A 13,816-nucleotide genomic window follows, 5' to 3' on the forward strand; every position below is an offset into this window, starting at 1 on the left:
GGACTGGCTGAGGGCTGGACTAAATAATCTAATCAACCATTTCCATTTCTAATTTCTGTGATTTACGTATGATGTAACCTAGCATGATTGCACAGGGAATATCATCTTTATACTTATTGCCCCCTGAGGTAACAGGTTAGTATTAGAATGTGGAGGGAGAGAAATACTCTATCTAATAAAAGAAAAATATAATTAAGGTGGTATTGTTATTATTGTTATGGGTTGGGTATACAAGCTGCCTTTCTTCAGGATCATTATAAAAAGCAATAAAGCACCTTTATGGACTAGATAGTTGAAACTATAGGGATCTTTACCCAGACCAAAGCCACATGCAAGGTTGGAGTAGGGGTTAGCCTTGTGCCCAAAGGGAGTTCTGCTGTGAGTTGATAAACTTGACTGGGGAGACTGAGGCTACGTCTACACTACTGGGGGGGGGGGTCGATTTCAGATATGCAAATTCAGCTACGGGAATAGCGTAGCTGAATTCAACGTATCTGATCCGACTTACCCCACTGTGAGGACGGTGGCAAATCGACCACCGCGGCTCCCCCGTCGACGGCGCTTACTCCTACCTGGGCTGGTGGAGTACGCGCGTCGATTCGGGGATAGATTATCGCGTTCCAACGAGACGCGATAAATCGATCCCCGATAGATCGATTTCTACCCGCCGATCCAGGCGGGTAGTGAAGACAAGCCCTGATTGTACTGGAGTGGTATGTCTGAGTGCATGGGACATAAGCAATGGAAAATACAACAGAAATAGAAAGCCAAGGAGGCAGCAGAACAAGCATTGGGAGTGTGGCCCTGAGAAAAAGACTAGGGCGAGAGGTTTTTGGGAAAGTGCTTGTCTGAAAGAGGCTTGGAACTGTGAACAAAGAAACTATCCCCTGTTGTTTGAGTCTTCCTGTGTCCAAGGAAACAAGACTTTGTACATTCTTTGAAAATAAACAGGACTGCGTCAAAGAAACACCTGGCTCCATCACCAGCTTGTCTTCCTAACTGAAACAACTCACAAGACCCCACATTTTGTCCAACAGCCCAGATCAAAAAGGGGTAACATTTTTTAACATTTCTATTGTGGTAGCACATAAAGGTCACAACCTGGTTGGGTCTCATTCTGCAAGACACTGTACAAAACATTATAAAAGGTCGTCCTTGCTCTAAGAGGGCAATATAACAAAGACAATAGGATGTGTGCGGTTCTCAGCCATTCAGTAGCAGTGACCACAATTTGCCAACTGCCTAGTGACTACCAGCTTGCAGTTTCCTTGAAGTGTTGAAGCAGAGGTTAGTTTTGAATAGGGAGCTGAAGGAAGATAGTGGCGGCTTTGCGGATTCAGACCGGGAGCTTTTCCCACTCATAACGGGCAGCATGGGAGAAAGCATGTAAATGCTTGTCAGAGAAGCAGGTGATTGAGGCTGACATCATGGGCAGAGTGAAAGTGTGGATCAACCTTGCTATGATAGGTTGGAGAGGTGGGCAGGGGGCTAAACTGCAGAGGGCTTTGAAAGTAAGGACAAGAAGTTTGTGTCTGATGCAATGGAGAAACTTAAAGATGGGAGAGAGGCAACAAAGTCAGAGCAATAAGCCAAGATGATCTTCACAGCCATGTTTTAATAGACTTTAGGGGGATGAGGTTATAAATAAATAAAATTTATAAAAATAAATAAATTAATGGAGATATCCTATCTCCTAGAACTGGAAGGGACCTTGAAAGGTCATCGAGTCCAGCCCCCTGCCTTCACTAGCAGGACCAAGTACTGATTTTGCCCCAGATCCCTAAGTGGCCCCCTCAAGGATTGAACTCACAACCCTGGGTTTAGCAGGCCAATGCTCAAACCACTGAGCTATCCCTCCCCCCTGGTTGCAGGCACCGAAGGCAGACAGCAGGAGATTAGAGCAGTGAAAGCATGAGATGATCAGGGCTTGGACCAGAGTCTTGGCAGCATGAGCAGGAAGAAAAGGTTGGATCTTGGAGCTGTTGTGCAGAAAGAAGCAGCAAGATTTAGACCTGGGCCTGTAACTGTGGTTCAAAGCCGCAGACAAAGCCAAGATGATGGGCTTGAGCAACAAGGAGGATGGTGGTGTTGCTTGCTGTGATAAGGAAAGGGGAGGGCTTTGGGGGAAAACATCAGGCACTCGAGTTCTGGCCATGTTAGGTTTCAGTTGATGAGTAGACATCTGCAAGGAGATGTCAGAAAGATAGGCTGAGATTGTATGTGTCCCTATGATTTCTCTGCTGTGTTGGTCAGGGCATATGGAGGGGTGAAGCTAAGTCTCTGACAGTTCCCCACCTACTCTCTGCCCAGTTGCTGTGGAGAATGAGCTTGTGCTTACTCCTGTGTGCCCACACCAGAGTCTGCACAGCCTTTGGAGAAGCATTCTTACGTGCCCTGATTCCCATGTGCAGGCATACAGTCCAAGTAATAATCTAGCCCCTCTATTTTTAATAATGTAGCTAAGTGCAGAGCTCCAGGTACACTCTTCACACATTCAAATTCCAAGTTGCACTTGTGTTTATTTCAGTATGTGAGGCTGCTCTAAGTTAGGCCAGATAGAATTTCGGCTCCCAACAGGGCCAGGATCAGGAGAGCAGAAAGGTGGCTAAGAGTTACCTTTTCCCCCACCAACCCCCTCTCTAGAGCTGCACTGAACAGAAACTTGGAACAGCTGAGGTTGGAGCTCAATGTAAGCACAATATGTAGAGAGCAGAACTTGCTCATTTCACTTACTCTGTCCTTATTTGGTAATGCTTACTCAGTTTACATGCATAATTTAAAATAAGGCTATTTGGAGAAGAGAGAATAAGGCTGAATTCAGTTCTCAGTTACACCTGTACAAATGGGAGTGCACTAGAAGCAGGAAAACTTGGTCTGCTATATATTGTGTGTACAGGGTTGTTGTTGTTTTTAAAAATAAAGTCTGTGTGTGTCCAAAAGAATGCCATGCACAATGCATCTTGTTTAGGGGGTCAGTCCCTATAGCATATATTCATCCTTACAGTAGAAGAGCAATATTCCGGTTATAGAAAACACCATACTGACCTTTCATTGGAAGTAATTAGAGTAGAAGGATTCTTCAAGTATTGCTTGAATCGGAGCTCAAAAGCCTGCCCGATGGTATTTATTACATCCTGAGCCATTCCGTTGGGACATTCCAATATATGGCATGCTACAAAGTGATACAAAAATGTTTTTAAAACACTATTATTTATTATTTGTATTATAGCGGCAAGGACCCTGTTGTGCTTGGCGCTGTATAAACACAGAACAAAAAGACACTTTCATAAAACATATTCACTTAGCTTATAAGAAAATATTCAGAGAAAGTTCTTATATCAGTAAATCCAGAGATGAAGTATAAAGGAAATATCTAAGTAATTTGAGGAGACCATGTTGATTTTGCTTTTGATGTGTTAAGAAAACCACCTTGCATGTGTTTTAATTTAATTTAATATAAATCTACAACTTGACAAAAGAATCTAAACCTGTGTTTATATTTTCTGCTTTGTTTTTCTTATAGCGTCCTTTGTCTCTCTTCCTCTCATAGTGACTGCTATGCATTAAGAGTCAGATTTTCCAATATCATTCATTTAAACCAAAAGTCCAAAATAAGTGGCCAGATTTGCTGAAGACTTCAGCATGTTAGGCATATACTGGGCACAGAGGTCTTCTGAAAATCTGTCCCTTATTTAGATGCTTAAAGGGAAACTGAAATCTTTGAAAATCTGCCTCCAATTTTGGGTGCTATGCGTTTAAAATCTGGCCATGAACTCCTGAAAATCTGGCAGTAGGTCTCAAAGCAGCAACTCTTTTACAGACCAGTCACTAGATGGCACTGTGAGATCACTCTGGCTAGTACAGTACACTGCATCCAGAACTGTAGACCATGACTGCCTCTGCTGCTACCAGCTTGAGGCCTAAAATTCAAGCCTCAATCTAAAGTCTACATTCCAAATGGTAGTATAATTCACTAGTGCAATACAAACACAAGCACTGATTTTACAGTGGTTTTTAATACGTTACTGCATTCATACCTGAATGCTTAATACTAAATGTCACTGAAACCACAAATGACTAGATTTTTGGAGTGCCGTAATTCATTGACTTAGTCATTTTCTCATGTATCAGAATAAAGATGACATAGCTACGAAATGAGGGTCATAAATATCAGCCCAACCTTCCCTGGAAACGATTCCTTAACCATAGAAGACATCTCAGTAGTCAGTTGTTAGACTTAGTAGTCATAAGCAGTGATGATACCCAAAACCTCCAGCTCTAATAAACAGTTTCCTGCTACCTGAACTAAAGGGAAATTAGCTAGAGCAGTATTAGAGGTTTTATCTTCTATAGGCCAGCCACTGAAGGGACAAATGCTCTCATATACAAATACACCTGTGCAAGTCTCACCAGTCCATCTGCTAGTGGGCTGCTGTACAAATTAGATGCTAGTCAGTACATTGCAGAAGGAAATAGAATTACTCTGACCACTCCAATCCCTCTTGTCTTGTCCCACTGTCTGCTTTTGCACTGCCTGTGAAATGCTCTGGCATAGTTGTGCTAGTCAGTGTTTTGCCTGTTGCAATGCCACCAGGAGAATGGGGCTTTTTTTCTAAATCACAGTATTCTGTTGTTAGCAAAGGTCATCGGTTGCTGGCTGGCTCCAAAAGTTTACTGATGTGACCTGCTGTTCACTGTATAACTGTTCTTAAATAAGTAATGCAAAGGATGCAATGATGATCTCCACGGATGAGGCAGCAGACTGGTATTTAAACAGACTAGGTGAATAAAAGTGAATGCAACTGAATTGCATGGGCTGTAATTCCATTAAAGGATTTTGGGAACATCATAAATTACGAGACAAAAATCACCAAAACTTTTTCCTCGCCTTGAAACTTCAACTGGAGCAGTTCAGTTTGCAACGGTGCAGGCATAAGTTCCTTTCCTCTCAGCCAGCACAGAGGTTGTGTGCAGAGCTGCCAGTCCTGCTTGGGAAGCTGGGAGAGTGGCAGAATGCAAGTGTCTTCTCATTCGTGGAGTTTGATAGTTAACAGGAGTTAAGTCACGCCTGAAGATTCTCATTGTGTGGCTTGAGTAGTAAGGTGTTTAGTGCTGCAGTCCAGACAACACTATCACCCCATTGACCAACTAGTGAAATTATACTACAACCCTGAAATGGACAGAATATCAAGCTGTTCTGTATCACAGGCACATTAAAGCTCATGTTATTGCTCAGTAGAGATAGGACAAAATACTTTAATCTGAAAATATTTTCATACCTCGCTGATTAACAGGATCTTTAGCTACATATGCAACATAGTCTGTTGTATCCTAAAAAACAACAAAAACAAACAAATGTCTTTCAAGTGAGTCATTAAAGCACCATTGTCAACAAAATAACTAGTGTAAATGAGCACAGAAGGATAAATTCAGGCTCTCCCTTCAGCTTCAGAAATGATACATAGTTAGATGTTTAGGAAAAGCAAACAGTAGTCAGCCTAGTGCATTGAAAGGAACAGTCATTTGTTTTGATATTGAAGTGCTAATTCCCCTCCCCTGGCCAAAAATGCAGGAATTTCTTTGTTTTACATTCTTTGTATATTAAATAAATGATATTCTGCATTCTCGATTCTGTTATAGAAGAAGCAGTCATTCAAATGATGATCAGTCAATGGACAAAATTGTCCTCTTCAATTGTTATGCCGGGTTCTAAAGTGTATTAGACCTAATCCAGGAGAGCGGAGTGCTCTCTGCTTCAATGGAAGTCAGTTAGCTCACCTACCTATGGAAGTTCAAGAGCAGAACACAAACTAGCGAGCCAAGTACTGCAGAGGGCAGATTAGAATTTTGCCCATTATGCATATTTTTTTTAAAAGAACATCTCAAAGAAGAACTAAAATATGAAATTCAATGGGCTGAAGTCTGATCTCTGTTACACCACTGCGTAAGTCCCAGGTAACTCGACTGAAGTCAAGTGGAGTTAGTCTGGATTAACACTAGTGTCATTGAGATGAGAAGACAGGCCTGAGTATTCAGTCTGGTTGTTCCAGACTCTGGTCATGACTAATACTGAAACATTAGTTTTTAGTACAAAACCAGCAAATGGTGACTGACATAGCAAAAATAAAACATGTAGAGAATGTACAAAAGCAAAAGAGCCAGTTGATAATTCAGTGTTGCAGTAAAATGGTGATGTAATGAATAGCATTATTTTAATAATTAAAGATGCATTTTGTTATCTTGGATCCTTAAGGCAAGAGTAGGGAGAGTGCACTTTGCAGTTCAAGGCATGGCTCTCTACAGAAGATGCAATCAACTGGCAGGAAATAAAAGCCCTTGTTTGTAATGCCACAAGAATAATCATTTAATATTGCTCAATCAATTATGAAAGAAGTAGATCTTGGGGCCAGCATAACTTGTCGATGTTTATTTTAAAAAGCACCCAAATTAACTGTTGTGGATGCAAATGAAGCCAACATTTTCTTATTAAATAAATTTTGTGAACTCAGTTTCCTCAATTTCTTTAATTTCTTTCTCAGATTTTTAAAAGCTCAGACATAGTCTGGGGTACATTTTCAATACAAATTAGACGTGCAACCAGTTAGCAATTAACTAGAAAAATACCAGATGTTTTTGTTGTATCTTTATAAAGGTTACGCACATTCATGAATTACTTCATTCAGCACTGAAATGCAGCCACCTCTGGAGTAGAACACAGCTGCTATTTCACAGTGCATAACAACATTACAGAGTTTAGATGCCTAATCCTGCAAGCTGCTGAACACCTTCCTACATAGTGCTAAGCACCTTATAGGATTGGGCTCTGGGACAGGAAGTGAGGAATACCATATCCAGTTGAAATTGTAAGAAAAAATGTGGTTGTAATTACCCAAAATGGCATCTGGCCACGAGGATTCACATCCTTATTCTTATGTAAAGTGCCACTAGTGACCTCAAGTGGGCTGGACCTCCATTTGACATATCATGCAAATGGCTCTGGCTCATGGAGCCCAGTGCCTCTCATCCATGCTGGGGCATTCCTTCAGCTCTGACCGAGGCCACGTCTACATTACAGACATTACAGTGGCAGAGCTACAGTGCCATAGCTATGTTTCTGTAGCACCTAGTGTAGACACTTCCTACAGCCATGGAAGAGGGTTTTCCACTGGTTTAGGAACTTCACCTCCACGAGCAACAGCAGCTAGGTCAACAGAAGAATTCTTCCATCAACCTAGCTCCATCTACACCAGGGGTTGGGTTGGCATAGTTATGGCGCTCATTGAGCACTGTAGTTATGTTGTCCTAACTTTTAAGTGCAGACCAGGCCTAAGAGGGAAGAGTGTGACCTACTGAATCACCAGCACCACCTTCTACAGTACCTTCTGTAGGTGTTCATTAGAGCTCTTCCCTCCAAATACTGACAACACCCACTCCTGCTTATCCTGTGAGATCTGATGACTTCACAGCACAATACGGCTTCAGGCTGAACAAATAAGTAAGAAGGCCATGGGAATTCTGCATCTAATTTGCTGAGCAGAGCACTGAAAATGTATCCCAATATTTTCAAAATGGAAAAAGTTATGCAAAATAAAGAGAAACTGTATTTAGAAATCTAAAACTTACTAGAAAGTACACCCTATCTAGATTATCTAAAGATGGGCTAAAGCCAGTTTTTCAAAGTTAAACTATTAAGAAAACTGGTTACACTTCCATGTAAGTTAGTTAAATAATAGTGCCCTCCCACAAATCCACCCAACACCCTCCCCAGTCAAATGAACAAAAAGCCATAAATCAGTTCCCAAATCAGGCATCATATTATACCATGGACTCTTCCATTTGAATTCAGGCAGCATTCAGCAGTACAGAAAACTACCATCCAGCATACACCGTGTGTGACCTTTTCTGGCAGGCAAAGAATTTGCATGTTACAGCAAAGTAAAGTAACTGCTGATGATATGATTCAGAGTGAACTTTAGTGAGCTGTGAACCTAAATTCAATGTGTTTTAATTAAAAGCAAAGAGGGACTTAAGCTGCAACATTTGGATCTGGATCTGAACTTCCCCAAAGTCAGAAGTTAGGATTTAGGTCTTTGGATCAGCCCCATCTCTAATGATTCGAAGAACTTCAGAACAAAGAGTCTTGGACCAAAGAATTCCCCACCACCACCACCTTCCCCCCCACACACACTTTTTTTTTTTTTTAAAATAAATACAGGCAAGGTAATATTCCTATTCTCATACCTCCACTATTACCTTATCAGATAGGTGGTACAAGCAGAATTTCAAGGGTCAGATCTGCTCTAGAAAAACTGTGCTCATTGCCACACCAAAGGCGAGGGGCAAGGATGGCTTTAAAGGCACCTGGTGGCAGCTGCAGGCCAGTTTGGCTTCCAGACATGGAGTAGCCTCAAGGTTCAGTTACCACTGTAGTAGTAGCACCCCTAGGTCTACTCTACTCGTCCAGGATTGCCAGAGCACAGCCTTCCCTGGCCACACCGCTCCAACCCCAGAAATCCCCTTACACCAAGGGGGCTAGGAGCAGGTCACAGAGTGCTAGCTCTGTTGGCTTTATACTACCCAGGGATTCTCTACACAAGGGGAATGCCCAGCTGCCCACTTAGGGCAGCCTTCCATCTGCTTTATATTGCCTGATCAGTTTACATGTTCAAAGCCAAAAGGGAGAGAATGGACATTTTTGAATGAAAGATGAGATTCTGGTTTACAATTAAACAGTACTGAGAAGGCAGTTCAGGAACTTCTACTTTCTCTGTCTCATAATGCAAGAGACAGGGGACAGTCAATGCAACTGAAAGGCAGCAAATTCAAAAATGATCAAAGGAAATATTTGTCCACACAATTCAGTTACACTGTGAAACTCATTGCCACAGGATGCTGCTGAAGCAAAGAATATAACGATTAAAAGAGACATGTATATGGATAACAAGAATATCTAGTTATAATAAATATTTTAAAAGAAGTTTAGGAAAGGATATAAATCCTCTTTTGCTTAAGGACCTAAGCCAAACTGTAACTATTAGGGATCTGGAGAAGACCTCCCTCTCCCAGGCTGCACAGATTGTCCCATTGCTGCCTACTGCAGGGTATTTTGCACCTTCCTCTGAAGCCTTTGGTGCTGGCCACAGCTGATGACAGGAGACTGGACTGGACGGACCACAGATCTGATCCAATTTGGCAATTTCTATGTTCATACGTTCCCATTTCTAGGTCCCCCAAATCAGGGCAGGAGGAACCAAGGCTGCTGGCTTCACAGAACCCAAGGGCAGGTTGAGCTCATTTTGAAGACAGAGAAAAAAAGATAAAGACATATTAAGTGTCCTATATATGCAGCAAGTCTATGGCAGAGCCAGGAATAGCACCTAAGAGTCCAAAATCTCAGTCCTCTGCTCTAACCACTTTCCTTGTCCTACGTGTAATGACTCAGAAATGTTAAGTACTGTGTAAGTCCAATTTAACTGGAGATAGGAGGGGATGAAGTAGAGTAATTGCAGGTACTTTTAGTCTTGTAATTAATCCTTATGCTTACAGAAATATATCTTACACAGCTATACTTACTGGATCACCTCCAGAGGCAAATGAGATGGACTGCATGTGGTGGTTGGCAATAATCTGAGAAATACAAGCAGTCAGTTAGGAGTGTCCATGTGCTGTACATATAGAAAATACCAGATAACCCTGCAGAGAAAGTAATACAGGGCCTAGCTCATGAAAACCTGATCCAATAATATGCGCATCATACAATTTTCCTGTGAGGGAACTTAAAGATGGGAATACAGCCAGAAACATCAGATTCACATACAGTACAGCACGATCTTTGACTTCTTAATCCCCAGCAGCCGTTAGGGATTTTTTAAAATGAATTCAGCTGTTGATTTTTTATATGATTAATAAACTAAATATTGGGAACTTGGGGCTACGTGAGGAGAGAGAGAGGTGGCTTTACAAATCCGTGATTAAAGTTAAAAGCCAAATGAGTTCAGTTAAATGTCACTGACAGTTATTCATAAAGGCACACAAGAAGTCAGCTGATGGAAGAATATTTTCATGAACAGGGCTCTCTGGTGTTTGTGGTCTGACGATATTCACTCTCTACACTAGTACAGTTCTTTTATTTGTCATAAATCTCTCTAGCTGGATCAGGCATCAATTTTTCTTAGGTTCATGCATTACCTCATCGCAATGAACACACAGTTCTTTATTAGAACCAACTGCAATTGATTAAGCAAGCAGGCAAACAGTGAAATGTGGTGGAAATGAAAGAACTGAATACATTGGATTTTCAATTTACCAACATCCAGTAAATAGGGGCTAAAAAGAACAGCGAGACAGTGCCCTGAATTCCCATAATTCAAATTAACTGAGAAAGCATTAGTACATCTGGGGCCAGATTCTTTAGCTGGGATTTGGTCCCTTTGCACTCCTGAATGGTGCAATTCCTCTGGGGTAAAAAGAACTCTCCTGGTGCCCTGCACCTTTGCCTCTCCCCGGGTAGAAGACATCTAAAGTGAGGGAACTGTGTGATGGAGCTCCACTTTGCCCACGACTATCTTTCACTTGCACCGGGTCAACTCTACTGAAGACGCTTTGGCAATGGCACAACTTAGAGCTGCTCTACAATGTGTGACAGCCAGGGCTTGCCCACAGAATCAGGGAGTTAGAACCTAGCTCACAGACCCCACCTGTTCAGTGAAGAAGAAAACCTAGCTCTGTATCAGAAACAGCTGAAACCAGTACAAAAGGTTAAGCACAACTAAGGTGGTCATCGTAGGGAGCTGTGTTGCTACTGTGATCCAATAATAGAATCACATCACAGTTCCAAGTCAGACCTCAGCCCCATAGGCATATAGCGCCACATATCCTGCAGAATCAGCAAATGCATGTGATAAGTAACTGACAATAAACACACATTAGCACAGCCTTAAACCAGCTTTGGACAACTTTGCACTAGCCTAAGGGCTGCTCTAAGTTTTGCTAGCTGCCTATGGCTGCAGTATCATTGAGGCTATACCCTGGGGTTTCCAGGAGGGGGTGCTATGGGAGATCCCCTGGAAGTCAGGTAAGTAACTCTAGGGCAGCTTTGTTCCAGGGGAACTGCCAAACCTCCCTAACATAGGCCAGTCATATGACCCATTATTGTTATTAAATATTTATTTTTTGTAGTGATAAGAGACTCCAGTCTGCACTGCAGCCCTATTAGGCACCATACAAATGAACAGGCAGAGGTATACACATACACCCACAGAGACACTATTTGTCAAGTGCTTAGGGATGCTTCCAGATGAAAGACACTATTATAAACACAAAGTACATGTGACAAATGTCAAATTTCTCCACCGCTTTTTCCCCTTTAAATTCAGAGGCCAATTCTGGCTAATCTTTACAAGGCTTATAATCTAAACCTGAATAGTTTTGCTTTCCCTCTCAAGCACCTGTTCATTCTTAAACCACAGCTATCTGCATCTAAAAGAGGAAGAAAACATATTAACATGGATGGAAGGAAACCTCAGAAAATAACTGACCTATAAAGATCCTACCTGCTGGGTATCAACATTCATCAAAGTAAGGCTGCTCATGGAGATGATCAGTTTTATATTCATGCCAGAAAACTGAAGGTTACTTTTGCCAAGCACAGAAGACAGAAATTTAACTGGAGGCTATAAACAAACAAAAACAAAAAAAACATACTGTAAACTTCATGCATCACAGACAGAGTCGAGTGATTTTATACCAGGGTTGAGTAGATTTTATAACCTATGATTATCATTCCCAGAATCTGTACAAAATAAAGACACAGATGATAAGATGTTGATCACACTCAGAGGGGGCTTTTAAAGGTAAGAAATACAGGCTATGATTAAGGTTTCTTAATATCTGTATGCAACATTCCTGTATGTTAATAACAATAAACTAAAAACTTTAACAAAACACCAAAGAGCTATGTTCGTAAGTGATAGAGCTGAGTGAATAATTCACAACGAGTAATTTATCCATTTAATTCTGCTTCTTTTCCTGGGGACAAAATGTTTCCAAGTCAATGAGGAAATTCTCCAATGTATTTGTTTTCCAGGTTATAACAAGAATGTGGTCAGTGAGAGTTACCCTCCCTACGACACTCCATAGTTCCTGACAGAAATCTACAACTTCCAATTAACATAGTACAGCACAACATGGAGTGCTAATATCACTCCTCACTGAATCAATGAGTGATGGAGACCACTAGCCACTGTCATTCTGGTAGTTTTTAAACTTTTAATGTAAAAAAAGATAATCAGGGAAAATCAATTAACTCAGTCTCCTTACCAATAAAAAAACTGTTTTGTTTTTCAACCAAAACCTGGTTGTGGCAAAGCACTGGGAATTGGGATATCTGGGTGTGAACAGAAGTGTCAGGCAGGGTATTAACCTTTTAGGGCTCCAGGACACAGTACTATTATTGCTCATCAAAGAATGAGTAGTTTTAAATATCAGAGGGGTAGCCGTGTTAGTCTGAATCTGTAAAAAGCAACAGAGGGTCCTGTGGCACCTTTAAGGCTAACAGAAGTATTGGGAGCATAAGCTTTCGTGGGTAAGAACCTCACTTCTTCAGATGCATCTGAAGAAGTGAGGTTCTTACCCACGAAAGCTTATGCTCCCAATACTTCTGTTAGTCTTAAAGGTGCCACAGGACCCTCTGTTGCTTTTTATAGTTTTAAATAGTGTATTGTAAATACTCTGTTTATAACATGCAGTTGAGAACTGAACTTGCACGAATTCTATGGTGGGCTGAATCCTGCTAGGGAATCATCTAACCCATAAAAAGCAGCTATAAAAAGGAAAACATGTCCCACTAATGCAATATTTACCTTCCGCTTTTTTATAGCTCCATTTGTTCCTGATACAGCTTCACACAGTCGGCTTATTGCTTCCCTGCAGAATAGAAAAGACAGCACAAACTATTGACCATTTAACAAGCATCCGCTCCAAAAAGGTCAGGAGACTGGTGATTTATAGTTACAGTTCCACCCTTAAACACTTAATCATAGAATATCAGGATTGGAAGGGACCTCCCTCAGGAGGTCATCTAGTTCAACCCCCTGCTCAAAGCAGGACCAATCCCCAGACAGATTTTTACCCCAGTTCCCTAAATGCCCCCCTCAAGGATTGAACTCACAACTCTGGGTTTAGTAGGCCAATGCTCACACCACTGAGCTATCCCTCCCCCTAAAGCTCCTAGCAGTTATTTTGGTTTGTTTTTACTGTCCACAGTACATGGTGAACATTTCACAGGAGTAGTAGTTGTGTCTGACTAGATTCCAAAAATGTCCCAGCAAGTTACACTCCCCCACCTGATGGCCATGCTAGCTAGTTTGGGAGTATGCTGTACCTTACCATGGCCAAACTCAAACTGGGATTCTCATGGGCAGCTTCTACACTAGACATTTTGAAGCCCTTTTCCAGGAGCGGTGGCATCAATAGTGGAAGAGCTGTTGTCAGCCGTGCTAGATTTGTCTAAGTAGGAAACTGCTCTCTGTAAATCTCAGATGAGCCCATCTCTGTTTAAGAACAGTGTGCATGAGTTGCAAAAGTGGAAGCTGGATTTCAAAGCTTCTCCCCTTCAAATGTGGGGTAGTTTGGATCTTGAGTTTTGATGTGGTACATTGTAGAATTAAGGGCCAGAGGGGAAATCCAGAGCTGGCTTCTGTTTCTACTTGTCCTCTCTCAAGGTTTTTCAGCTCTGGGGTATCAGTTCAGATTTCTTTCTCGAATAGGAATTTCCCATGGTAAAACCCCTTTTCTCACTTTCAAGTATTCTCTTTAG

General features: G+C 41.6%; 1 protein-coding gene across 1 annotated transcript in view; it reads right to left on the minus strand.

Annotated features, from left to right (window-relative positions):
- SHC4 (SHC adaptor protein 4) overlaps positions 1 to 13,816 on the minus strand; it is a 50,002-nt gene that overhangs the window by 8,114 nt on the left and 28,072 nt on the right. The window contains exons 3-7 of the mRNA XM_065412153.1: positions 12,861 to 12,924; positions 11,553 to 11,672; positions 9,574 to 9,627; positions 5,280 to 5,331; positions 3,046 to 3,172 (exon numbers count right to left, since the gene is read on the minus strand). Of these exons, the coding sequence (XP_065268225.1) occupies positions 3,046 to 3,172; positions 5,280 to 5,331; positions 9,574 to 9,627; positions 11,553 to 11,672; positions 12,861 to 12,924 (417 nt within the window). The remainder of the gene's footprint in view (positions 1 to 3,045; positions 3,173 to 5,279; positions 5,332 to 9,573; positions 9,628 to 11,552; positions 11,673 to 12,860; positions 12,925 to 13,816) is intronic.

This window comes from Emys orbicularis, chromosome 10 (genome assembly GCF_028017835.1).
Source record: "Emys orbicularis isolate rEmyOrb1 chromosome 10, rEmyOrb1.hap1, whole genome shotgun sequence".
NCBI lineage: Eukaryota > Metazoa > Chordata > Testudines > Emydidae > Emys > Emys orbicularis.